Source organism: Canis aureus, chromosome 29 (assembly GCF_053574225.1).
Source record: "Canis aureus isolate CA01 chromosome 29, VMU_Caureus_v.1.0, whole genome shotgun sequence".
NCBI lineage: Eukaryota > Metazoa > Chordata > Mammalia > Carnivora > Canidae > Canis > Canis aureus.
In genome coordinates this window covers 35,303,448-35,330,873 of record NC_135639.1, presented here as the reverse complement: position 1 = coordinate 35,330,873, position 27,426 = coordinate 35,303,448, and the positions used below count along the sequence as shown (strand labels likewise).

The 27,426-nt window shown below is 34.5% G+C and overlaps 1 protein-coding gene across 6 annotated transcripts in view; it reads left to right on the top strand.

Moving 5' to 3' along the window:
- Nucleotides 1–26,153, top strand: part of HECTD2 (HECT domain E3 ubiquitin protein ligase 2) — a 70,202-nt gene extending 44,049 nt beyond the window's left edge. For 2 of the 6 annotated variants that reach the window (XM_077878419.1, XM_077878421.1), the window contains exons 9-21: nucleotides 823–971; nucleotides 1,914–2,037; nucleotides 4,428–4,524; nucleotides 7,629–7,736; nucleotides 8,566–8,698; nucleotides 9,582–9,670; nucleotides 13,016–13,174; nucleotides 16,759–16,833; nucleotides 17,467–17,554; nucleotides 17,640–17,746; nucleotides 19,009–19,124; nucleotides 20,068–20,211; nucleotides 23,658–26,153. In XM_077878419.1, coding sequence (XP_077734545.1) covers nucleotides 823–971; nucleotides 1,914–2,037; nucleotides 4,428–4,524; nucleotides 7,629–7,736; nucleotides 8,566–8,698; nucleotides 9,582–9,670; nucleotides 13,016–13,174; nucleotides 16,759–16,833; nucleotides 17,467–17,554; nucleotides 17,640–17,746; nucleotides 19,009–19,124; nucleotides 20,068–20,211; nucleotides 23,658–23,778 — 1,510 coding nt within the window. In that variant the 3' untranslated portion in view covers nucleotides 23,779–26,153. Of the gene's footprint in view, nucleotides 1–822; nucleotides 972–1,913; nucleotides 2,038–4,427; nucleotides 4,525–5,468; nucleotides 5,613–7,628; nucleotides 7,737–8,565; nucleotides 8,699–9,581; nucleotides 9,671–13,006; nucleotides 13,175–16,758; nucleotides 16,834–17,220; nucleotides 17,312–17,466; nucleotides 17,555–17,639; nucleotides 17,747–19,008; nucleotides 19,125–20,067; nucleotides 20,212–23,657 lie in introns of those variants that run through there. The other 4 variants (XR_013368231.1, XM_077878422.1, XR_013368232.1 and 1 more) reach the window with 4 other exon arrangements.
- Nucleotides 26,154–27,426: the final 1,273 nt, after the last annotated feature.

Sequence of the window (27,426 nt, the reverse complement as noted above, 5' to 3'; positions counted from 1 at the left end):
CTGTTGGTCATAGCATTTCCATCAACCAATGAATACATGATCTTATTTTATCTGCATTGTATGTAAAGACATCTTATTTAATAGAAGTTGTTGATTCGTTAACAATGACCTCACAAACAACAGCACTGTGACTAATGTCTGAATGAATTTTATCTAACAGAACTTTATTCTGAAAAAAAAAAAAAAAAAAAGAACTTTATTCTGCATAAGCTACCTCATGTTCCTCTTGTGCTTGAAACGCTAGACAGAACTTTAGCACTACATGCTGGGAGCCATTTTAAAACACCAGAATTACTAACAAAAAGCACAAAAATGTGAAAAACACGACTCTAAATAAACTGTGTAAAAGATACTCATTTACCATCTGAGAGCTAAACCCAGAAGGCAGAGTGTTTCTTTGTTCCACCTCATCTGGGAGCATGCATATCTGGCAACTCCCATTTTTGGCCATTCTGCCCATCTGCAGATGCCTATGACTGAACTCCACTGACCCTGAGTTTGGGGTTACAATTAAATTTTAGCAGGGAGGGAAATTTGCAAATACTGAGTCTAAAGAACAAGGATTGACTGAATATTAAAAGCCTTAAAAATGAAATGCTTAATGCTACCACTATAGTAATTTTGGTGTTTATTTCTTATTTAAGAAACAATACTCCAGGTAAGATTTTGCATCTTTTCAAACATTTGGCAACTTTAAAGGAATAGAATTTGGGGGGATATTCTAAAACTTTATGTGTACAGAATGCATTTTGATATCTAACAAACATATTGCCAAAATAGAAAATGTGAATTTGATTGGAATTATTTCAAAATCTTTACCAGAATATCCCAGAAGAGGTTCAAACAATTGGTAGAGAGATTGCTGCAGTTTATTTCTTTGCGCCTGTTTCCTGCAAAGCCTGAAGAATTTCCACCTATCACAAAGTGTTCCTGGTGGATCCCATCAGCATCTAAAGTGTTGGCTTTACTTAGTAGGTTTTATTATTCTGTCTTCTCTTTTGTTAAATATTAGGGACTTTTCTATAAAGATCTCAAAGTGCTGTGGAGATTCTTAAATTTTAACCTTCTTTAAAGTTGAGAGTTGTAATTTATTTCCTGTTTTGATATTTGATAATGGATTTCACAATTTATAAGCATAAAAAAGCTTTATGCATTTTATTGGACAGTATTCTGTGTCCATCTGCTGCATGTGACCTGCTAAGTAGAGTCCCCTAAGAAAGCAAGAACTTGCATTAATTTATGAGAACTCCTGCAGGGGAACATGCTGATAGGAAAGTGGTGTGAAGAGGTGCTCATCTGTTTACTCCCTTCTCTGTACTGTTCTAATCCCCACCATAAGTTTTTTTTTTTTTTTTAAGATTTTATTTATTTATTCATGAGACACACAGAGAGAGAGAGAGAGAGAGAGGCAGAGACACAGGCAGAGGGAAAAGCAGGCTCCATGCAGGGAGCCTGGTGTGGGACTCGATCCCGGGACTCCAGGATCACGCCCTGGGCTAAAGGCAGGTGCCAAACTGCTGAGCCACCCAGGGATCCCCACAAGTTGTTTTATAAAAGCAAGAACTTATTGGCTACATCTGAACCACATTTTTTTTTTTTAAGATTTTATTTTATTTGAGAGAGAGAGACGGTGGGGGTAGAGAGAGCATGAGCAGGGAGAGAGGCAGAGGGAGAAGCAGACTCCCAGGGCTCCGTCCTAGGACCCTGAGATCATGACTTGAGCCAAAGGCAGACACTTAAGCGATTGATCCACCCAGGCATCCCCTGAACCACAATTTTAAAACTACTTTTTTAATTTGGAGCTTAAAATAGGAATTCTTAGATAAAGACTATCTGGTGAACATTAAAATGTTCTTACTAGAATGAATCATGCACGTGTTGGAAAAGATCATTGTTAGAATTTATCTTTACAGATACTGCAAACAGTTTGATTCATCCTTCCCTTATTCCTTATACTGATTTCTATAATTCTACATTGGATCACATTGATCTTATGGAAGAATACCACACCTGGCAGAGCTTTGGAAACTCTCACAGGTACAATCAGAAGCTCATTTTGATTAGTTACCTAAATGAAATACTATTCAAAATAGTGATTGGATGTTAAATTTGTATAAATAAATTTAAGTATGTACATAACTTTATATATAAACTTACAGTTTAGATATCCAGCCCTGAAATATCATTACATTTCTTAAAACATTTTCTTTTTCTTACGTTTTGAATTTATGTACATGTTAATTTGATTTTGGTTTGATTAACAACATCTTTTTAAGAAGGGAAAGGTTCTATCTTAGTATGCAAGTTTCTTATATCTCCTTTTTCTATATGCTATCATCCAGTACAGGGGCACAGACTTTCTCTAAAAAAAAGTACTTCTCTAAAGTACTAAATGGTAAATATTTTTGGAACTCTGGTGTACCATTGTAACACAAAAACAGCATTAGGCAATATGTAAATAAACAGGTGTGTCTGAGTCCCAGAAAACTTTCTGTATACAGGTGGTAGGCCGTATTTGTCCCATGGGCCCTAGTTTGCCAATGCCTGTTCTAACACAATGATCATACACATGTGCACATACACACATGCGTTTCACTCCTTTTCTCCTTTATTCTGTAGAAAAAGTGATTGTCCCTTATACATAATATAAAATAAAGAATGGGAGTTACAGCAAAAGGGCTTCACACAAATTATTTATTACAGTAGTAGAATGGGTTTTCAGAACACTTGACCAAATTCTTTAATATACTACATCAATATCCATACTTCTAGTTTGGATTAAAACAGCATGAGTATCCCAAACATAATTTATTCCCAGACCATGTTGATATCTTAGTGTGTCTATTCTAAAGAAGTCTTAAGAGATATAATAGGGATATAAGAAACCTCAAAACCCTAAATTAGTTTATAAATTGGTTCAGTCTGCCAGGGACCCTTTCTATCAGAATCAGCCATAGCCATAGACTGGCCTTCTAGACATATCTCAGTCCACATCTGAACACTCAACTAAATAGGAATTGTTTCTAAGGACCTTGTTCTGTCAAATGGATATTTTCTTGACAAAGTATATTTATTTTACAAAGACGCTTTTTTCTCCAACTTTAATATAATTGTATTGTTGTAGACAAAACAACTCCAAGAGCTACTGTGCATATTTCAATGCCATCTTTTAATAAATACAGAGCTCTTCTAACCACTGTGTCACAGCACTGGTGTACTGAGAACAAGTTACAAAGGAGTTTTGATGCTATGATCCTTTCAGTGTGGGGAAAACCAGCCTGGACTTAGAGGGGTACCTGGGGCCTGAGGGCAAGTCACCTCTGGTGATGAGCAGCCACATCTGTTTATTTCAGTGTGTCACACAGAGTATCACTTTTTCTGTGTGCATAACTAGAGAAAGGCTGAGTCACACCATTTTAAGATACATGATAAGACCAATATATATCCTACTGAGTTCGTTGTACTTCTTTCATTTCCAGATTTTTAGTTAGCCCTTATTGATTTAATACTATTACATATTAGTGCTGAACAACTCATTAAGTAACAATTGCATTTCGGGGAAAGCCATTTTATTTGCGATTCACACAAGGGCTCCTTTTTTTCCCTCATCATGCCTTCTTCACATCCAGTGAAGTTGACTAACTTGGATGGATTCTAGCTGTAACTGATGAATTCATTGAAGCCACTTCTGACGGAAGTTTGGCTTCTGTAGTGTCACTGTCACCTACTAGCTCTCGAAAAGTATTTCTCTCTGGGTAGTTGGTGGCTTTTTTACATAACATAGGATCAGCTCTGACCCAGAAAGGAAGTTACTTTCTTGGCCTTCGATCATAATGTTATACTTTACAGATACATACCATTTCATACTACTACACCATTAAACACAATACCAGCAACAACATACTTTTCATCCTTTTATTTTATTGATCTTAAATTTATTACTTTTCTTTTTACTACTGTACTTATTGCTAGATTTCTTCATTTCTGAAGCTTGCACATCAGAAATATCCATGTAATCATGGATCTTTATAATAATTTCTGCACATGAACTTTCTCTCCTAATCCTCCTTTGTTAGTACTTCTGTCTCCAGGTTCTGGTGTTGGCCATATTTTCACAGGTAATGATCTACAGGTGACTACATAAACTGAAACTATTTGTATAAACCATCTAAATGGTTAGTACATTTCAGAATGTTAGATGTAGCTTTCTCTAGAGAATGAGTGCACAGTGCATCTAGTAATGATACGAACTTCACAAGGCTGTGGGGATTAAAAGAAATGATGCACATAAAATCATTTTGTAGATGGTAAAACACAATACAAAAGTAATGTTTTATATTGTTAGGAGGGGTACCTTAGATATTCCCTTAGTATAATTTTGCTAAAAATACACCATTTTGCTTTTTCTGTTTTCACTTGTTGAGCAGGTTTTCCTTCTGTCAGTACCCATTCGTTATTTCTATAGCTGCAAAAAAAATCATTATTCAAAGAGACTCAGAACAACAGATGATAAGCATCGCAAGGGTAAGCCAGCTACAAAAACATATTTATGCTGACTATAATCAATATAGTAAATAATTTAATAAATAAATCAAATGTCTTGTGAATTGTTCTAGCATAATCAGGAAATGTTAAAAGTAAAATTCATTTCATAACTCCCTCCAAAAGTGCTTAAACCTGTGCACGATACAGGAAAGACATACATACCCCTCATCAAATTCTCATTATATTATAAATAGCGCAGGAAGATTAAATGCCTCTCACAGACCATCAAAGTACTGGGAACTTGTTGGGCATCATGTGAACACCATATTCCAGCTCCACGGTAGCCAACAGAGCACTGGTGAAGACTACCGTAAAGGCAAGGAGTGTCCCTAAGAGCAAACCACTGAAACCACTGAAATCAAATAGAAACAACAAAAAAATTAGAAGATGTACAACCTTGGGAAACTGAGAAATATATCCAAAAGAGGTGAAAGATGTTTTATGGAGTCTTAGGAAACTAAAATGCATTGAGACCATAGAGACTAGGCTAGCAGTCAAGACTGGCTGTAGGCAGACCATGTAGCAGGATGAAATTTCTCTCTGGGCCTAGCCTTACCACCCCCTACCACTTGTTTTTCGGCACAGCAGAGTAAAGTTGCGTATGTTACTAAGAGATACAGACTGAGTGAGCAGTTTTTCTTTTATTGGAGCACTAGACTATACATTTAAATGCTCATGTATTTTGAGTATCTGCTTTCATGACACTAAACTACTTTAAAAATTAGAGGGAAGGCTGGCTGTAGTCTTCTTAAGATAAAAAGAGATTCTCAAATTTAAAAAAAAATGATTTCCATGTCTTGTCCAAGAATATAAAAACAACCCTAAAGTGTAAATTATAATGCTTTAAAATGCTTTTAAAAATAAGAAATGTTTATTCTTCAGTAATTCAGTTCCCAGAAGGTGAGTATTTTTTTCTATCACAGAGCAGGACAAAAGATTTAAGTGACTGGTGACATCCCAGAGTCAGCTTACACTGACTATGAGAATATTAGAAGAAACGTTATTGCCTGTGTGTACCAAGAGAGTTCCAAAGCCACTCTACCCCCCTGAAAAGTAAATTTAAACAGGTATATTTGGCATCAGAATTATTATTTAATCTTGGGTAGATACTAGCACAAAGATTAGTCTATACAACTAGTCATTTTGGCAGTTTCTGTTAGCTGCATTTATGCAATTTCACATGCCTTTTTAGTACGTTTTTACCTTGGGCTATGACTTTTTTATATTTGTAAAACAAAACAAAACAAAACTCAAAGAGCTAGAAGTTTACCTCAGTTTCTCTGAGCAGTTTTTTGCCATGTCACTCACACTTAAAACGTCAAATATCTTCTCTTATGGAAGTTTTCTTCTAATAAAAGGAGAGTGGCAGCTGTGGACTCTGTCACAGGCTGTCTTGCACAGAGGATGGACACAGATGAGTAGAGATTGAAGAGTTAGGTGTCATCATCTGTTCTTACAGAGATCTCCCAACATTTTAACTTGTAAACTGCCACACCACTTGGAATTAATGACCGATGATTATTTTGACATGAGGACAGACAGCCTTACAGGTAGTTAATATAAACAAGAACTTATATGGTATCTGAAATTGCAACAGAAATTCCCCAACCTAAAAATAACTTCCTCATCAGATTGGGTCTAAATTCTACTTTTGGAGATTATTTCTTTCATTTGAGGCATATTCTATTAAATATTCCAGATGAGAGGAGTGGCTTCTAAGCCTTGTCTACCATTAGCATCTTAGTATGAATTTGTTTGCTGGATATTTCCGGTGTAGTGGCTTTCCACGAGTAGACTATGAACACAACATAGGAAAGGGTAGGGACAATAGGTCCATGACATAAGATACTATCCCAGGAATACAGATCCATTTGAGCATCAAAGGGGGAGCCCTAAAAAGAAAAGAAAAAAAAACCCCACAATATTAAAAGCCTTTAGAATTGGAAATTGGAGAAATGAAGTGCTCTGAATTAGAGTGTTTTATTATAGCAGTCTACAAAATCAAGAACATGGCCTTCTACAGATTTTATTAAATTAAAATTTTACCTACTAAAGCACTTCTCTGCACTATTTAAAATGTCTGAAATGTTCATCTCTAGTATGTACAATAATTTTTCTTTGTTAGCAAAGAAGATGTAGTCTGATAAAATAATTTAATTAGATTATATAAACTTAAATGAATTATACAAGCATGTAGATTTCTTATGATCCTGTATATTTCTAACATATTTTAATGTGTTTTTTACATACTCATTACTTATACTTTGAAAAACCATGAAAAATAGATTTTTTAAATTACCCACATTTCCATTACCCAGACATAACAACTGTTAATATTTTAGTAAACTTTCTTTTGATATTTCTTCTCTATATTATCTTTAAAAGGCAATAGGGTTGAAACAATTTTGTATATATACTTTTGTTCCCTGTTTTTTCATCTGTACCTTTCTTAAATATCTTCCATGTTATTTATATAATTATACCATCCATTTTAATAGTTGTATTATATTCTATTAGATGGATACATATATATTTCTAAAGTTTCACTCTTATAGGTAATGCTGTGATGAACATCTCACTGTATAAAACATTGTTTAGAATTCCCAGAAACGAAATTATTGGGGCAAAGGGTATGAACATTGCTAATGTTTCTGATAAATGTTAACAAATAACTTTCTAAAAGTAGACTAATTGTGCTTTTATGGTAAATTCAGTATCTAAAAAGCTTAAACCAAGTTTATCATCAGTAGTATATACCTCGTTTCAGATGTTCCCACTTTGTATTTATTGAACAAAAAGCCTTGCTATTTAAGAGATGAGACATGGAAACTGTAATGCAACATTCTTTACTATAGAAGGTGAATTTTTTTGGTCCTCCATTTTGGACTGCCTTTGGCTACCATTGTTTCAAAATGAAAAGATCTATATAATAAATAACAAAAATTTGCATAATTGAGTTTATGAAAATACAGGAGAGATAGCATAGTGAAGGATTTAAGTAATTTTTACTATAGTGCTTAAATGTTTTAAATGAAATTACAGTTTAAGTAAAAGTAAAAATGCTTGCTTTCTTTTTTAATTAGCAAAGTCTGGTGGATAAAGTATCTCGAAGACAGAGACCTGATATGAACATGTTATTTCTAAATATGAAAGTAAGACGGACACATTTGGTTAGTGACTCGCTTGATGAGGTATATAGATCATTTATTCCAAAATGGCACTCACTGATTAAAACTTTAAATAAATTCTACAATATAGTGTATTATGAAAATCTGTTTTTTATTTTTGTATGCTAATAAGTGTACTTCCTTATATTTTGGTACCATTGTTAAAATCAGTTGTGTATTCACAATTAAGCCATATGTTCATTATTTATATGTTTATTAATAATTTGTTGTTAACTCCTCAGAAAAGGATTTTATGTAGAACACTTAAGTGAGCGATTCATGTTTCTGAATATGTAACTTAGATACTGGACCCATCTTTTTTACTTGTTGGGTATGTAACAAGCCATTTTAAATTCTCTGGGCCTGAGATTATTCATCTACAAAATTAGAGTTCTGTACTCCAGGGTAGACTGAGTGTAGAGTGTACTCAGGCCCCAATGTACTTTGATTGTGTGTATATTACTAACCTACATGTATTGCACGGTGCTTCAGCCAGATCTTCATTACAAGATAATGGCTAATGTCATTATGTGATTTTTAAAATCAAGAAGGAAATTAAATATTTTATGATATAATCTGCTAAATTGAAATCTTGGAGGCAATATGATACCAGGATACAGTAACTTTGAGCAAGATACTTGATATTTGACCTAATTCTCTTGATCTCTACAGCAAACATAATAATGCTTAATTGATACAGTAACTGACAAATTATTGAATGAATGGATGGAGTGAATTTTGTGACATTGTAAATAAAGATAAAGATTGCCTAATACATCTCCCAGAATTGAAAAAGTTAATTTCCCTTTTTACTGCCCTTTGTTCTTCTCTTCGATATAATTTCTTTAAATAGTTAACCCGGAAAAGAGCAGACTTAAAAAAGAAGTTGAAAGTTACATTTGTAGGGGAAGCTGGTTTGGACATGGGTGGCTTGACTAAAGAATGGTTCCTTCTTCTAATTCGCCAAATTTTTCATCCAGATTATGGTGAGTATTCAATTTTTATGAACAGTGTATCTTCATAATTATTATATTAAGTAGGCACTCTCATTTGCAACCTACCATATGACTTTATGGATATTTTTGTCCACCATAAATGTTGAATAATTTAAGGATTGTTATTTACCTCTTTAAAAGTGCCCAAATTGATGATCAAAATGTTCATTATCTTACTGTAAATCCTACACTATAAAGACTGAAAGTATATATTTGCAAGGTAGCATCCCCATCTTTCCTGAACAAACCAAATGCAAGAAAATTTGTCATTGAAATAAAGAACATTCAGAATTTAAAAACAAGACTGTAGCTTCCTCCGTACTAATATTTGAAGCCTCTTTCATTAGATTTTGAGCCATTTTGATAAATAAGAATTCGTTAATTTTTAAGACATGAGTAAACTTTTGAATTTTGTTTTACCTTATTTAGAGAAAACTTATATAATCCTTAGTATCTGTAAAAGATCTTTCTTCAAAGAGAGTTTTAAGTGTTTTTCTTACTCTTTGTTTTGTATACCTGTATGTATGACCGCTTTCTGGGAATGGAGAATAGCGATGACATAGATAAATTAAAATCTTTAGATAATTCTCAAACTTAATTTTAATCATGTTATAAAACTATCATTTTTATAAAAGAAAATCAACTTATTGAGTTTTCTATCTTTTTAGCCCATTTATACCATTGGTTCAGGATACCAGTAAAGAGTAAAATGCTCTTAGACATCAGTGTGCTTATATTTTATATATTTTAACATGAAAAATGGTTTATAACAACTACTGCTGAAATGTTTTGCTTCTAACAGATGAGATACTATGTATATTTTTAATACTTTAATTTTTTTTTAATCAGTCATGTTAATATTTCTTTTTTTCAGGCATGTTTACATATCACAAGGATTCACACTGCCATTGGTTTAGCAGTTTTAAATGTGATAACTATTCTGAATTCCGATTGGTTGGAATTGTATCCTTTAAACTTTCCACTAGGAGGTGCTAGTACATTAGAGATTTTAAATTTTATCTGAATTTTGGAAAACTGTTCTCATTAAGCCTTTTATTCAGATATAACATTCTTGTCAAATTTACTAATAGATTTTCAATTATTTGCAATATCACAGCTATATAATGTCACCAGAGTTAATTAATTAAAAGGAATTGTGAGTTTTCTCTATTTTTCTCTGAAAATGTGATCTCAAAATAAAAATAACTATTGCCTATTTCATATATTATCTGAATTGTCAGAAAATTAAGACATTTTTAAAATTAAAGTATCTTTTCCCTTCATAAGGAACTACTTTTCTGTTCTTTTACTTTGTGCTTATTTTGCTTAATTTAATAAATTGAGATTGTGGAAATTAAATCTAGGTCGTTAATATGTCCCTAAATCTGGAGATATCCATAAAAATTAAAAATTGAATGGAATGGGAATATTTAAAGTATATATTATTTTATAGTATATTTTAAATTATATAAATCCTTGTGCTATCCTCTGATCCCTATCAGGTGTAGTGGAGAGGACATTCCTGCACTGGGTAGGAGATTGGAAAAGATAACTTCCACAGTATTTTTTTAATTCTAAGAGATATAATTGACTATGGAAGAAAGAAGGGAAGAGTAAATAAATGAGCACACACTGGAGATCCGTAGAGTAAAAGAGGGGGAAATATCCTCTTATGAAGGTTAATGAATAGCCTTATGAAGGTTATGGTCTAGATAGGCAGAGGACTACCAGTTCAAGGTCATCAGTTCTCAGACTCATGATTTTGTGACATTAAGTACTAAGGAGTTCTGAGATGGAAGAGGATAGGTGTATTCCTCCCAGAGAAGGGAGAGGCTTATAAATGGAACCATTCTATCTGATTAGCACAGCGTTGGAGGTAGTAGGAAACAGTCTGGGAGAATGGCTGGAAAGCAGGCTACATTGTCCTAGGCCCCTTGGGTGAAGCAGAGGGCCCCCCCGGGAGTCACGGAGGATACCTTCAACAAAGGGATCAGGAGTGATGCTGGAGAGGGCTTGGAATGCTCAGTTGCATTTGATGGAATAAATCCTGAGGAATGTATATTAAACTTGATGGGAAAAAAGTTAGCAGGGAGAAAACTGCATGTTAAGATGGTAAACCTTATTTGAAATGTTATATATCATGTCCAAAGATCTAAACACCAAGTTCCACAATATGGAGTCCTGTCAGTTCTTAGATGTCTGGTTTTATTGTGTTCTCTACAGTGATCATTTGTTGAATGTTTCCGTTTCATTGAAGGCCTGAGTCACCAGTACTTTCACTACATTATGAGCTATTTGAATTCCCTGACATATATGTTTGTCATACTTTACATTCTTAGCACAGTTTAGATTTGTGTGATATTTTGACTTTCAGATACTTATAATGCAGTATTAGATTTTACTTTAGCTATCTCATTTTTAGAATGGTGTTATACGTAAAATCATAAGTTTACTAATCAGCTGCTTTTGCAGTGGGCATTAGTTTCTATTCCAATCATTACCCAAAAGAGCAAGGTCATTAAGCATACTTACATATGCTGCATATTTCAAGTTAGTTAATTAAAGCTAAAATTAAATTATTAAGGCCACTGCTATCTCATTATTATGTGTATTTATCTCACATGCAGACTCACAAAGAAACTGTAGGACATGAAATAGGTGCCCAAAAAGCACGATTAATATATAGGAAAAATATGAGATGATAATGGATTATGATCATGTAAGTAGGTGATAGATCTGTCACCGGTGAGGAGAAGTAAAAATTGAGAACACACATTCGATATTGAGAAAATATCATTGGTTCTGTACATATTTTCACTTTCTAAATTTTAGGACCAAAGATTTCTCGTGCTAGTAGTTCTGACAGCATTGCATTCCTAATACCTCAATTTTAAATAGAATAAGGCTTTGGAGTTTACAAGAAATGTTATAGTAAAACCTGTAATAATAATTATAGAATGTTTTGAAGATTGCATGAAGAGCTATAAATATAACAGTTTTTTAAAACTATAATCACAAAAAAAATAATAAAACTATAATCACTTTTACCAAATGGGGCATTTGAAACAGGATTTTCAAACTCTGGTTGCACCACGTGATGCTTCAGTGGCCCAGCGGAATTCCCCCGTCCTCTTCTCGTCCCTGCTTCAGCCAGCATGGATTGACTTAGTATGACATGAAACACTGTAGTCTGCATATGAAAATGCCCTGAGGCAAATCTTATGGGCCTACTCAACTGCTCAAAACCTGCCTTTAGGATTATAATTTTTTTTAATAAAAAAATACTTAGAACTTGGCACTGTGGTGGATGATTATAAATGGTAACCATCTTAGTATTATGGCCACTATCATTGTTGCTATCATCACAGTATAGAAGTATATTAGACCTTATTTTCAATATCTGTCCCTTGAATATACTGCTCAGTCCCTGTTGATATGGTTACCTATAAAGTAATATATCTATTCCTTAAATTACTATTAACTCTCATTCTGCCTTGACAAATTGAAATATTGGTTGTCTTCTAATTTTTAAAAATTATTTTCAGTAATTTATCCAGCCCATATATTTAGATTTCCTTTGAGCCAATAAAATTGATGACTTCTTTAATAACTTTGACAGCTGAAATATGACATTTAAAACCCCTCACAGCAAATGGATAAGTTACATATTGCCGTATAAGTAATAAATAAAATATAATTGGGCAAGGTTTATATGTATAATATCTGTAGCTTTTAACTTCAACACTTTGTGTACACTTCAAGTAATAAAGGCCTTTCAGGTATTTCTGTAGGAGATTGTCTTGTTAGCCTATCAGTAGTAAGTGTGTACATCTGTGTGTGTTCCCGTGTCCATATGTTTATTCAGTTCAGCTCTCTTTACATAGTCTGTATTTAGTTTTAAAATAGTTAAAATGATCACCAAAATTAGTAGTGTGTTCTGTGTGGAGTTCTGAATAAATTGCTGCTGCTACCTATAAAGTCACCAACACCATTTAAATTTAGAAAATGTTTTTCTTTTGTGTCAAATAATTTATGAAATGTCTGAAATTGCTATCTGTTATGATCTTAGATAAAATTTTCTAGGGAAATCATCAAATACTATCAACCGACCCCTCCCTTTCACATAACTTTTGGTAATCAAGGAATTACATTATGTAAAATAAAGGGAAAATAAAGAAAAGGAAGTATGTGGGATTAATTAAAGTCAGTGTTAGATCTGACAGTATGCAAGAAGTAGACTGATGCATAATTCAAAACTCATTTTTTGTCATGGATTTTATGTTAATGCTTAACATTCAGTATGCATAGCTTATGGGACTAGCTGTGTATAACAGCATCACCTTGGATATTCGTTTCCCTCCCTGCTGTTACAAGAAATTATTGAGCCCTCCCATCATTCCTAGTGATCAAAATATACCAGTAGGCATCTGCAGTGTGACCACTGACGACTTATGTCAAATTATGCCTGTAAGTATAAAGTTATTAGCATCTTATTCCTTAATGCTGAATCATCTGTCTTCTACCTGAAATATTTCTCCTCCTAATGCTCTTCTTATTTTTAAATATAATTTCTGTCTACCTATGTAACCCATCTCCTTTTTTGTCTAGCTTTCTCCTTCCTCATAGAGACTTAGCACCCACTTTGCTGCACTCTTGGGCCTTTACAGCATAGCAGAACAGGCTTTGAAGTGAGAGAGACAGAGATTAGAATTCAGGCTCTGCCACTTACTGGTTCTATAAACTTGGATAAGTTTTTTTAACCTTTCTGACCTCTAGTTTCCTTATGTGATCAGTGGGACAGCAAAACTTATATACTGGGGGGTTAGATGAGATAATAAAGCTCTCCTGTGGATTCTAATTAAGATGATACTGTGGCATATTGGTTAATAGTGTCTGCAAAAACATCTCTAAAATAAATACAACAAATGAATTTAATGGTACTGTCTTTCATAACATTCCTCCATTCAGAAATTAGATTTCTCATCATCAAATGTAATCAAAGATTAAAATTTAGCAGAAGAGTGGATACTATACATATACTTCTGACTATCCTCTATAGTATTTTTTACAGCTGAGTTTTGATAACTGTTGGTTAGCAGAAAATTCTTGGTAATATCTTTAGCAAATAGCCTAGATGTGAAGAATCTCTTTTACTAAATATTCCTATCTAAATAGCCCTGTGTTTTAATAATCTAATGAGTTTGATATAAGTTTGGTGCTTTCCTGTGAAAGTTGAGAAATCTCTTTAGAACATGTGTTTGGAAAAAAAAAAAAAAGAACATGTGTTTGGTTAGAAAACTAATCTTCATACTCTGCGGGGTTTGATATCAGGCACATTTTTTGGAAGTTGGTTTAGGATATTTTCAATTAAGGGCATAAAGCCACATTTTTAGAAGACTTAATAGTGGGGTGCCTGGGTGGCTCAATTGGTTGGGCATCAGACCCTTGAGTTTGGCTCCGGTCATGGGGCTCTGTGCTGGGTGTGAAACCATCTTAATATTCTCTCCCTCTGCCTCCATCCCCCAACTCCCCCCCGCAACATGTGCATTCTCTCTCTCTCTCAAAAAAAAAAAAAGACTTAATAGAAAAATAGTGTGACATGAGAGTGCACAAGTTAATAGAGCAGGTCCTGATTAAGAAACTGAAAGGTCTCCTTTCTGTAATCTTCTCTCTGAAACATATTAGCTTTGACTCTCGATTATTCACTTAATTTCCTTACTGTAAAATGTAGGAAATAAACTAATCTCTGAGTTAACCATCTCATTTTAGATTTTTGTGATTTTTAAAAATTACACATATTCCATTTCTGTCAAATTTTTTACCAACTTTATAATTTTATTATTAGTTTTTGCCAATAAATTGCGTAATTTTATGAGTAAAGCTATTCAATATTGGCTTATTTAGAGCTAGCTTTTTTTAAGTTAATGGATATTTTATGAATGACTACACTGAAATGTTTTATATTATGGAGCTGAAGATTTCACTGTGCTAATTTCATATTCTTATGTTGGCCCTTTAATAATGAATCAAGATTCCTGCAGTGTGGTGCCAATAAATGCAGTAATATTCCACTGTTTCCTTAGAGCACTGGGATTGTCCAGCGGGAACAATAAGAAACCTTCCCAACCACAGCCTTGTAAGATCATACTCGAGGGTTTTAGATGAGAATAGAGACTCAAGCATATCCTGAAATCAGCAACTTATAATATTTCTTCTGCTTAAATCACTCCCAAATATGTTGTATTAAATAAGATTAAGCAAAAAAATAAAATAAGATTAAGCAGGGTATTCAAATGGTGTGTAAAAGCAGTATTCAGTGTCTTCAGTGTGACACTGAATACTGCCCAGTGGTTAATTAATCATATTTCAGAAATAGCATATTATAGTTAAGAGTCTATAAGACTAAGATTGACAGTGTAGGTAAACAAAAAAAAAAAAATCTCAACAAAAATAGGGGTTTGAAAATACAAAGTCTGGAAATAAAGGGCCTAATAGTCCTAAATAAAACAGATTTGAATACATAACTTCATAACCTATTGACTTTGTATTTTGTCATTAAAAATTTCATCTCTAAAAGATTATGACGGTAAGTCCTTTTCCATGGGTTCACCTGGTAGTCTGTGGAGTTCTTAAAAAAATGGAAACTCAGGGCAGCCCAGATGGCTCAGCGGTTTTTTGTTTTTTTTTTTAAGATTTTATTTTTTTATAGAGACACGGAGAGGGAATGAGAGGCAGAGACACAGGCAGAGGGAGAAGCAGGCCCCATGCAGAGAGCGTGACGTGGGACTCAATCCGGGGTCTCCAGGATCACGCCCCAGGCTGCAGGCGGCGCCAAACCGCTGCGCCACCGGGGCTGCCCTGGCTCAGCGGTTTAGCGCCGCCTTCACCCTGGGCGTGATCCTGGAGACCTGGGATTGAGTCCCAGGTCGGGCTCCCTCTGCTTCTCCCTCTGCCTGTATCTCTGCCTCTGTGTGTGTGTGTGTGTGTGTGTGTGTGTGTGTGTGTGTGTGTGTCTCATGAATAAATAAATTAATAAAATCTTTTAAAAAAATGGAAACTCAATTTTCAGTGTTCATGATTTTTATTAATAATTGAAGCAAATGATGACAGTCATACCAAATCTATGCCAGCCTAGATTTGTATAAAAATTTCTGATTTTAAGAGATTGGAAAATTTATTACGTGTATAAATATGTAAGATCATTCTAACTATGCTGCTTACCTTTTTCCTCTAATAATTTAAAATAAAACTTTAATTTTTTTCATAAAACCTGAAAAGTATCTTTAAATATTGGGCCAGGGGATCCCTGGTTGGCGCAGTGGTTTGGCGCCTGCCTTTGGCCCAGGGCGCGATCCTGGAGACCCGGGATCAAATCCCACGTCGGGCTCCCGGTGCATGGAGCCTGCTTCTCCCTCTGCCTGAGTCTCTGCCTCTCTCTCTCTCTGTGTGACTATCATAAATAAATAAAAATTAAAAAAAAATAAAAATAAATAAATATTGGGTCAGTTTTTCTGTTTGTAAATCTTTGTTCATGGATAACATGAATTATAGGAATATATTTCTTCCACTGTTCCCAACTTTTTGGGGGGAGAGAAGAGCACTGTAACTGAAATGTAGAAACTACTTAACATGTATGAACTGTTTTTTTATGCTTAAATGATTAATCCTAAGATTTTTAAAGATTATATATGGAGAAATACTACAAATTCATAAATAGTAATGTTGCAGATGGCAGTAAATTATAGTGGAAAGCTGTGCTCTTAGCTTGCTGCATAAGAATAGGTCCCAGAATTATGCCTCTATCATTTGAACTGGATGTTTTCCTCTTACATGACTTTTCCCAGTGAGTTTTTCCAAGCCTTTTATGTGGTAGAAATCATTAACAAACATTGTGTGCCCTGGAAAAATATATCTGAAATACTATCTTTAGTTCAAAATCTGAAAGAGTCTATCTACTCTATCTTACATGTGAGTTCACTCTAAGATCTGCTTAACTAGTTTTAGGTAATATTTTTTGATTAAAAACATAGGTAACAGATTTCTTTTTACAGGAGTTGGCCCATGGGTTAAGTGAACTCTTGTCGTATGAAGGCAATGTTGAAGAAGATTTCTATTCAACATTCCAGGTACTGTTAAGGGCAAATGGCTTTCTGTTAACCATGTATTTCATATATGAAAATTGCCATTTGTTATTCAACACCTATTACTAGAAAAGATGACCGAGAATTGATCAACACACACCATACCATCCCTTATCATAAAGGGTCTTAACCTGATAAAGTAGAGACAGTGCAGCAGATACTTGGAGATGAACAGTCAAGGAAAGTGCCTAAAGAAATTCCCCAAGGGTGAAGGCACCCTGCTAGGCACCTAGCATATTCCCTTGCTTCAGTTACTTTCTCAGAGCTCTTCAGCTTCTAAAAATAAGCCTCTCCTATAGCTTAAACACAAGAAGTTAGGAGCAGAAACTAATGGATCAGACCAAAACAGTCTCATTTCCTTTCCCTTAACAGTAATTGGGAAATGGAAGTCAGAGTAATCCACATAGCTGCAAAGACCTGAGTATTAGCTCAATGGCTACACAAGTTGATGAACAGCAGTAAGGTATTTAACTGTATTCAACAGAGCGGGCTCAGTCCCTGTAGTTTGTATGTTGACAAGTGGGAGGAAACCCATGCTTAAATTTTACAAACTTGTTCATTGAAGTCTATTATTTTTAACCATACCAGTAAATATCTTGTGTTGGAATCTTCCATTAGGTTTTTCAAGAAGAATTTGGAATAATTAAGTCCTACAATTTAAAGCCAGGTGGTGATAAAATTCCAGTTACCAATCAAAATAGGAAAGGTAAGTAAACACCATTTCTTAATTAAAATGCATTAATGTTTACCATTTACTTTTACTATTTAATGGATATAAAATTGCTTTCCAGAATATGTACAGCTTTATATTGACTTTCTTCTCAACAAATCCATCTATAAGCAGTTTGCTGCATTTTATTATGGATTTCATAGTGTGTGTGCTTCAAATGCCCTGATGGTGAGTTTAAAACTAAATTATGCTTTCAATTAGGTTTTGTAATACTATAATATTGACAAGTCCTTAAATAGATAAGCTTCTAAAGCAGAAAATACGTTTTACTTTTTAAAAGTAGAGCTAGAAATAAAAATAGTTTTCTCATTTTAGCCTTAATTCTCTAATGGAAAAAAAGACCAGTCAACTCGATTTTTCTTTCCTTGGACTGTGTCTTATTCTGTATCTTTTGGGGCTTACGAATTTTCCTTAAGAGTAGATGAAGAGATCCCATAGGCTCAATGTCTTAATCCTGAGGGACAAAGCACAGAAAACAGAGTTAACACGTAAGCTCCAGGGCCGAAGCCATAAGTTCTGATTAAGGAATATATTTATAACTGCTTCCTGAGTCACTTTTTACCCATCGGAAGTAGTATGTCTTCAGAGTCATGATAAACTCTGTTTGGTTTGACTTGCCTTAGTCATGTGAATACCGTGTCAGAATTACCCTTACCCTAAGGTAAAATTCTTCTAAAGAAGTACTGCTCTCCGGCCCAGCTACACAAGGGGCATTCCATCATGCCACTTGTATCTCCCCTCAGTTTTACTATGAGGGTATGGAGTAAGGTCTTCCCTTTGATTTACTATTATAGGAGAGAGCTTGTTTTAAGGTAACTTTTGTCACGTATTTGTTATTAGAAGCACCTTTGAAAAAGGAGCACTTTATTGAGCTCTAACTGGGTTTTTGTCTGTGAAGCACTGGTAGTTGTGGGGGTGGAGGAAGGGAAAATAAGTAAATGGCATAGCATGGTCTCTATTCTTAAGTTTTAATCTCTTTAGGTGAGAGACAACTTATGTAGGTGAAAAACCAGTGAACGACATGAGGCAGAGTATAACCAAGTATCCAAACTCTGCAGTGCACCTAGGAGACGTGTGGGATATTGGAAGGAGGCTGAAATAGCTAGGAGAGTTTCAAGCAGGCTTTGTGGGAAGAGTTGTAATTTGGATTCATGCTTAGTCATCTGCTTGTTTCTCTGGCAAACTGCTAATTACTATTTGCAAAAGGGAGAGCCTAATAGTTTGACAAGATTTATAAATTTTTAGAAGCAAAAATACCTTAGCCTCAGTAGAAAAGTAAAAATGGAGATTTTTTCCCCAGTAAAAATGGCTTGATTTACTATAAGAGAAGTCATGTGTTTTATAATATGATTCAGTGAAGATAGTTCCAATTTCATTTTTTTTAATCATCTTTTTTTTTTAAATCATTTTTGGAAAATGATTATTGGCAGCTGCTTCGTCCAGAAGAGGTTGAAATTCTGGTATGTGGAAGCCCTGAACTGGATATGTATGCTCTACAGAGAAGTACTCAGTATGATGGCTATGCCAAAACAGACTTAACTATAAGGTTAGCTCATTCTACTTCTGAAAGTGAGATTGCCAGAGAGGGAATGAAAGAGAATGTGACTTACTTGTATAATTTAGTCTTTAAATCAAGTTAGCTGAAATATTGTAGAGTCCTACCTTGCTTTATCTTTAGAAAGTAATGTGAGAATATTAAATATGAAATCATTTAGCAATCCCCTTGGGAGAAAGTGATATAAATAAGTTTCTACGAAAGTATAAAAAGTTTTTGTTTTTTATTAGAGTGTGGGGTGGGTAGGGCAGAGAGAGAGAGAGAGAGAGAGAGAGAGAATCTTAAGCAGACTCCACATCTAGCACAGAGCCCAACACGGGACTCAATCTCATGATCCTGAGATCATGACCTGAGCCAAAATCAAGAGTCAGATGCTTATCCTACTGAGCCACCCACGTACTCCAAGATTTTTTTTTTTTTTAATGGCTTTGAAAAAAAAAATGGCTTTGGTTCTAGAATTTCAGGGATGCTATACTTATAAATAGCATTTTTAAAATACTGTGCTGAAAAAAAATAAGACTTGTGAATTATATAGGAGATAAGTGACTTTGGTACTATCCACTGTTGGATTACTTTTGTAATTCTATAAAGTAACATGTTACTTTCGAGATGCTTTGGTGGCTCAGTTCACTAAGTGTCTGACTCTTGATTTCAGCTCAGGTCTTGATCTTAGGGTCTTGAGTTCAGGTCCCATGTTGGGCTCCATGCAAAGCATGGGGTTTACTTTAAAAAAAAAAAGTTACTTTTATAATAATATTAGTCAAAAATCCAATTCATATGTAGAATCTTATGGCTCCTTAACTTCACATTAAGGGCTATTGTGTATGTTTAAGGGAATTTTTTTTCCTTAAGAGTTTACTTTATGTTACCTTATTCTGATCTGTAGGATTTTTAACAAGACATTTTTATATAAATTTCCTTTGGTGTTCTTTAGATATTTTTGGGATGTTGTGCTTGGATTTCCTCTTGATCTTCAAAAGAAGTTGCTACATTTTACTACAGGAAGTGACAGAGTACCGGTAGGAGGAATGGCTGACTTGAACTTTAAAATCTCAAAGAATGAAACTTCTACTAACTGGTAAACTTCCAGATTGTAATTTTATTTTTAATCTGTAAATTTTGCTAATAATAATGTGTTTGGAGGGGATCCCTGGGTGGCTCAGCAGTTAAGCGCCTGTCTTCAACCCAGGGTGTGATCCTGGAGACCCTGGATTGAGTCCCACGTTGGGCTCCCTGCAGGGAGCCTGCTTCTCCCTCTGCCTGTCTCTCTGCCTCCTCTCTCTCTCTGTGTCTCTCATGAATAAATAAAATCCTTAAAAAAAAAAAAAAAATGTGTTTGGAATTAGAGGATTCTTTCAATCAGGAGTCATTTTTGTAGGAGAAATCTTGGGAGTAAATAAAGCCTTGACATGAGACAAAATATGCATTCAAATTCTCTACTAATTTTGAACACTTATCAATGCCAACTGTTAATTCCTTTCTATCAGCTTTTTACTTTGCTAAGTCAACTGCTTCGTAGTCTCTTTTAGAATCTAGCTGGCTTTTTGTAGTATACTGTATAATGTTCTTTTTTATTTAAAGGTGTTTTTTATTAAAAATATTAAGGTGAGTTTTTTTGGCTACTGCAGTTAATACAAGTCCTCTAGTAGTAGTCCTCTCTCTCTCTCTCTTTTTTTTTTTAATCTAGTATGCTTTGCATATGAAAATAACAATGATGGCTTTATTTTCTAATAGTATTGATGGGTTTAATGCTTATCTACTTGTTTTCTCAAACACCTTATAATTTCCAAAGCTGATTTGAGTAGTCACTATTTTTATTAGAATCATTTTTTTTCTCCCACTCAATATGTTCCCTGAGTTTTGTCAGCTTTTCCTTTCATTTTAAAACTAGACTCTGTTCTTTCCTTTCACTACTGTCACCACCCTGGTGTAGTTACTTTTTGCCTCATTCCTAGCTTATTGAAATGGACTTCTTCCTGGTCTAGTTGCTCAGATTCTTCCCTTCTTAGTTACTTTATCTTACTAAATTCATTGTCCTTAACACTGCTTTGTTCATGGTTATTTCCTTAGGCCATAATAGCTTTACTGCTCTCCTTCAGTTTAAGTTCTAGACTCTGGAGCCTGTCAGATAAATTATGCTCTACAGTCTTCTCCCCAAGATTACATATCAATTTTCCTTTCTTGTCTTGCTTTAGTCAGCAGGCTATTTTGCTATTCCTTAGATACAAAGACACATTTTGTCCTTTCCTTTTTTCATATGTTTAAGTAATTCTCTTAAAACACTTCCTAAAAAAAAAAAAAAAACACTTCCTATCTCTCTACTCATGAAAGTTCTACCCCTCCTTAAAGATCCAGTTTCACATCAATTTCCTCTGTAAAGCCAAAAATCATTCCTTTAATGTGCACATCAATTGTTTTATAGAAGTCTTAATGTCACTTAGCATTTTGCACCTTTATCCTAGTCATTTAGCCCCTCAAGACAGAGGCCATGTCTTATACATCTTTGTAATTTTCAAGTAGCCACACACATATTAAGTGCCCGATAAGTGTTTCTTGAAAGAATATTTAAGTCAACATCATTATATTAAAATACAAGATAGGGATCCCTGGGTGGCGCAGCGGTTTGGCGCCTGCCTTTGGCCCAGGGCGTGATCCTGGAGACCTGGGATCGAATCCCACATCAGGCTCCCGGTGCATGGAGCCTGCTTCTCCCTCTGCCTGTGTCTCTGCCTCTCTCTCTCTCTCTGTGACTATCATAAATAAATAAAAAAAATTAGAAGTCTTTTAAAAAAAAAAAATAAAAAAAAAATAAAATAAAATAAAATACAAGATAAATATTCATGCATATGTATATATAATGAAAAAATGTCCAAATAAGATTTACAACTAAAGACCTAAAATGAAAAAAATTCAAAAGCTTTTTAAAGGTTATATAGGCTTTTTTACTTAACAGAAATTAATTTTTTAGAATATTAACAAAACTATTGTCAATTTAAAAAGAGTAATCTAAAAAAAATAATAAATAAATAAAAAGAGTAATCTGAGGGGTTCCTGGGTGGCTCAGTTGGTTAAACGCCCAACTCTTGATTTTGGCTTAGGTCTTGATCTCCATGTCGTGAGTTCAATCCCGCATTGGGTTCCATGCCCAATGTGGAGCCAACTTTCAAAATAAGGAAGGAGGTGAATGAATGAATGAATGAATGAATGAATGAATGAATGAATGAATGAATGAATGAATAAGTAATAAAGGATAATGTGAGTAATGCAATTTAAAACAAAAAGTGACATTACAACCAAACTTTTCTGTTATCATTTCAGGGATTATTTTGTCGGCACACATGGTTTAGGCATAAATCTTTCACAACTCTAGGATTTGCAGTAGGACATTCACATAGATTAAATATAGTTGACTATCAAAGATGGTCATCACCATTGTAGATCCATTAGATTTTTGTTCAATAAGAGTGTTCAATTTTTACATGGCAACAGTACTGGTGTAAGGTCAAACAAATCAGGGTTTGATTATTGGGTCTACAGCTTTACCAGCTCTATAATGTCAGACAGATTGCTTAACGTGTATGTTCCCATGTTTATTTTTTCTCATCAGTAAAAGGAGGATAACAAAAACCACTTTTTAGGTTGCTTTGAGGCTTAAACACTGCATATAAAAGCACGTAGCACAATACTTGTTGTAGACCAACCACTCAATAAATGCAAACTGATTATAACAATTTTAAGTCTCTTAATAACAAGGGCTATCGAAGTTTAGTTTCTAATCATACAAACTTCTTTAAAAATGTTCTCCTTTTCTCTGGTACCTTCCCTATTTTTGTTCACTGCCTTCTCTGACTGACAGCTGTTCTGATGCTGCGAAATCCATAAAGTCTGAAGAAAGGGCATAAGAAATCAGTAGCAATCTAAAGTGAAGATGAACAGTATCATCAGGGAAAGGGACTGGGGGCTGGTCCAGAAGATTCAGAGGATGAATGCTGCACGTGCCCTGAGGGCAGCGGCATTGAAAGTATGGGCATCAAATATCCAGAAATGTTCTTTCAATTATTTTTGTATAGTCAAGACTGAAATAATAGTAACAGCTCTATTATCTACTATTCTGCTGGGTGTTTTATACACATAGCTCTTGAAATCTTTTAAACAACCTACTTAGATAGGTTTACCCTGTCATGGTAACAAAGACACTGACATGTGGAGACCTGAAGCCACAGCCAGTAAGTTGGGGAGACAGCATTCAAATTCAGGTCTGACTCCAACAATAATGCCGCCAGGATGCAAGTTTCACAAGAGCATAGGGACATTGACTGGTCCATAAACCCAGCCCTAGTGTCTAGAACAACAGTGCGCATACATAGGAGGTACCCTGTAAGTATCTGTTCCATGAAGAAATTAATGAGTCACCTCTTGGTACAGCAGCAGAGATCTGAATTGGCCATATTTGACAGTAGCTTAGCTCTTAGCCTATATGTATTTTGAGACTTAGTGTCTTTAACAAAATTTTTTTTTCCCTAGGTTGCCTGTGGCCCACACCTGCTTCAATCAACTTTGCCTTCCCCCCTACAAGAGCAAAAAGGACCTAAAACAGAAATTGATCATTGGAATTTCAAATTCAGAAGGTTTTGGACTTGAGTAACCTAGAAGACTTGAAATATATTTTATATGTAGCATTCACTTCCCTCTTATTGTGCCTTTAACCTTTTCATGTCTCTGTCTCACAGTACCTTGATAAAGCTCACCAACTTTAAAATACTGATTTTTTAAAAATCAAATATGAAATATGTTCACTGGAGGAGGCATGATTTTCTGAAAACACAGAAATTACTTGAGTGAGGAAAAGACCAGATGGCAGAGACAGGTGTGGGTCCAGCCCCTCTTTTTTATAGCACTTTATGATTCTCCATAAGTAGTTTCTCACAGGTGTTCCACTGGGAAAGCAAAGCACAGTGAAGAATGCATTGACCACACAGTGGAGCCCAGTGGCAGATTGTGTGCTGCTAGCACACGGTAGCAACACACATAGCTACATTCTCATTAATGTAAAGCATGTAGCCATATTTTCATATAGAGGTGAACAACAATAGTATAAAATGCAGTTTACAGGGTTTTTTTGATATACTGGCTTTGGTCCTTTAAGATTCTTTTCAACTTGCTGAAAAGCATGTAAATAACTACATAATAGCCTGAGATTAATGGGATTTTGATAGTGCCATTTATTGCTAAAAGATTTATTTTTACAAAGTAAATTCAGGGTTTTAGATGTGTATACAGCTTTTACAAATCAATAAAGATGATTGTACAAGAGTGTTAACTATTTTCAGACTAATTGGATTTGAGGTTCTGTTCTTTTAAGTAATGTTAGTCTGCATGCACATTGGCAGTAAACTAGTTACTTTGAGTATTCTGTAATATTTGTATAATGATCATTTCTTCTTAAGGGTCAGGACATTAGAAGGGAAATCAGATCTAACTAATTGTTGATAAATTAAGTCAATTACAAGCACAAAAGAACTGTTTTTATATATACTTTGATGTACAAGGCTTATTTCTAATACTTTTTGATCACCAGTTACACTGAAACACTAATTTTTGAGAAAGGCTAGGATAAGATATTTGACAAAAGTGAATATAATGATGACATGTGTCAAAATGATGTAGCTTGGTGTAAAAATAAAGTTCAACATTTTGGCCAAAATGTTTGTATTTCACTGGATTCTGAATGTAGTAAATTCAAAAGTACCCTTCTTGGAGTTTCTAAAAAGTAGCATGTAAAAAGAAACTGCATTTTAAGTCAGACTGTAAATGGTTTTCTTTTTATTTACAGCAAATGAAGCAGTTTTATTGGCATGGTACAAATATTTCCGAATCGAGACTTCTCTATTATACTTTGATAGCTTTTCTTCAGAAAACTCTGAAGATATATTTGCAATAATAATGAAGCCAGCATTTGGTACCAGCATACGGTTCACAGGCAAATAATACTCTCCCCCAATTTTTTCTTAGTTACACTGTTTTCTTATTGCTATGCTTCCTGAACCCCACCAGCAGAATTCTTTCAGGGTGGGGGAATGAATCTGCTTGTTCTCCTGTAGTGCTAAAGCCAATTCGAGAATCTTTGAGGAATAGGAGTTAGATTACCATTTGTTCTCCTTGAGACAGCAGTGACTCTGCTTTCCCACTGACTATATACTACGTAAAGGAGTTTTCTCTTAAAAATCTTGGAAAAGCCTAAGAGAGTTAAAGGCATGTTGGTTTTGTTTGGTTTGCTCAGTTTTTTATCCATATATGCAAATAAAACTGCTTCTCTGTTACACTGCTTGAATTAGAATGTAAGATGTTTAATGTAGGTTACTACTTACTAATAAGCACAAAAGAATCATGTATCAGAAATCCGATTTAAGTATTTTAAATAAAATGTAAACAGTTTTTATTTGGTAGAGATGGAAAAATTGTGTTGGCTTGGTCTGCATGTGTTTAATGATGTGCTTGTATATCGATAGCTCTGTCACTTTTAGATAAGTACACAAGCAAGCCAAATTTTTAAATGACAAAGTCCATAAGTAACTAGAAAATTATTGTTGTCTGTTGTTATTAAGTTGAAATCTGTAACCATTTATCACTTAATTACACATTGCCTTTATTTATTTATGTTCTGTTTTTGGTTTACAGTGTATTAATACCTCATTTTCTTAAAAAAAAAACAAAAAAACAAAAAAACCCCACTACTGTTCTATTTCGTAAATTTAAATAGCTAGAAAATTCATGTAGTTGCTTTTTCTAATATAATCTGTTAGAGAATTCTTAATTTTTATATCTGCCACAGTAAATTAAAGCATTGTGCAGTATTAGTATTTACAAAATGTCCTATCCTTTTTAAATCTTTGCTTAATCATATTTTTGTCTGTATCATCAAAAGTTTTTAACAGTCTGTCTTTTTTGTACAAATCTGTATTAAGTTGTTCATTTATGGATAAATTTTTTCAAATATTAAAGTTATACAGTCAGGTTTCAGCTCAATTTTTTAATATTAGGCAATTAATTAAAACCATAAGTTTAAAATACCTTATAAAATCAAACCATTCTCTTCATTATACTCTTAAACTTGTGCTTAGGACAACTTCTGATACATACAGCTTCAAAAGATATGTGTTGATATTGACACCAAATAAAATCAGCTTCTTTCACATTTTCACAGTATGAAACAATGTCTATCCAGTGTCTGGATGGTCCCAGACCATTCTGTCAAATGAACGTTACAACGCCACGGAGGCTACCCAGAAAGGAACCAAGTATGACATTTCATTGGGCAACTTCAGATCTTTAGTATTCCTCCCCAAAACCGTTAGTTTGGCCTTCTTTCCCTTGCCCACATCTCCTATGCTTAAGGAAAGAGAGGATATTATGAGAATGTAGGGAGGAATGTCCTGGTGATTCATGGAAGAAGAGAGGTGACTGATTAATGAAAGATAGGTAGCTTAGTAGGAGGAAGAAAGACCAGGGTAGGTTTTCACAGTGGGAAGTACAAGATTAGTTCACCTAGATGGCCACACAGCCTTTGGTCTGGTGGTCTGGTGTGGTGGTTACGAACCACACTTAGGAGCCAGAATACCTGGGTTTGGGTTTGCTATTCACTAGCTGGTTTCCTTCGGCAAGTTACTCTCCCCATGCTTCAATTACCATGTGAAAATAATTTGTAAATGGAAATATACCTATCTATCTCATAGGTAGACTTGTAGGAGGATTAAATGAGTCAATGTGTGTAAAGCACTCACAGCACCTGGCATATTGTAAATAATATGTGATGCAAGAGGGACCATGGTGCTAATGTGATAACGTCTTAAAACCACTGCTTTTGAAGCCTTCTGCAGAGTTTTGAATATCAGACACTGGGGACAACCACAAATTAAAGAACACAAAGTGCTTCTGAGGCATTAAAATTGTGTTAGAATATTTCTTATTCTAGAAACAGTGCTTTAGAATTTATCCTTCTAGATATTTCACTAGACAAGGGTTTGGGTTTTTTTGCATCAATTTCTCTTTGTATTTTATTTTCTTTGTTTAAATTTCATTGATGTATTACTAGCTTCAGAGGTAGAGGTCAGTGATTCATCAGTCTTATATGACACCCAGTGCTCATTATATCACGTGCTCTCCTTACTGTCCATCATCCAGTTACCCCATCTCCCCATCCCCCTTCCCCTCCAGTAACCTTCAGTTTGCTTCCTATGATTAAGAGTCATTTATGGTTTGTCTCTCTCTCTCTCTCTCTCTCTCTGGTTTTATC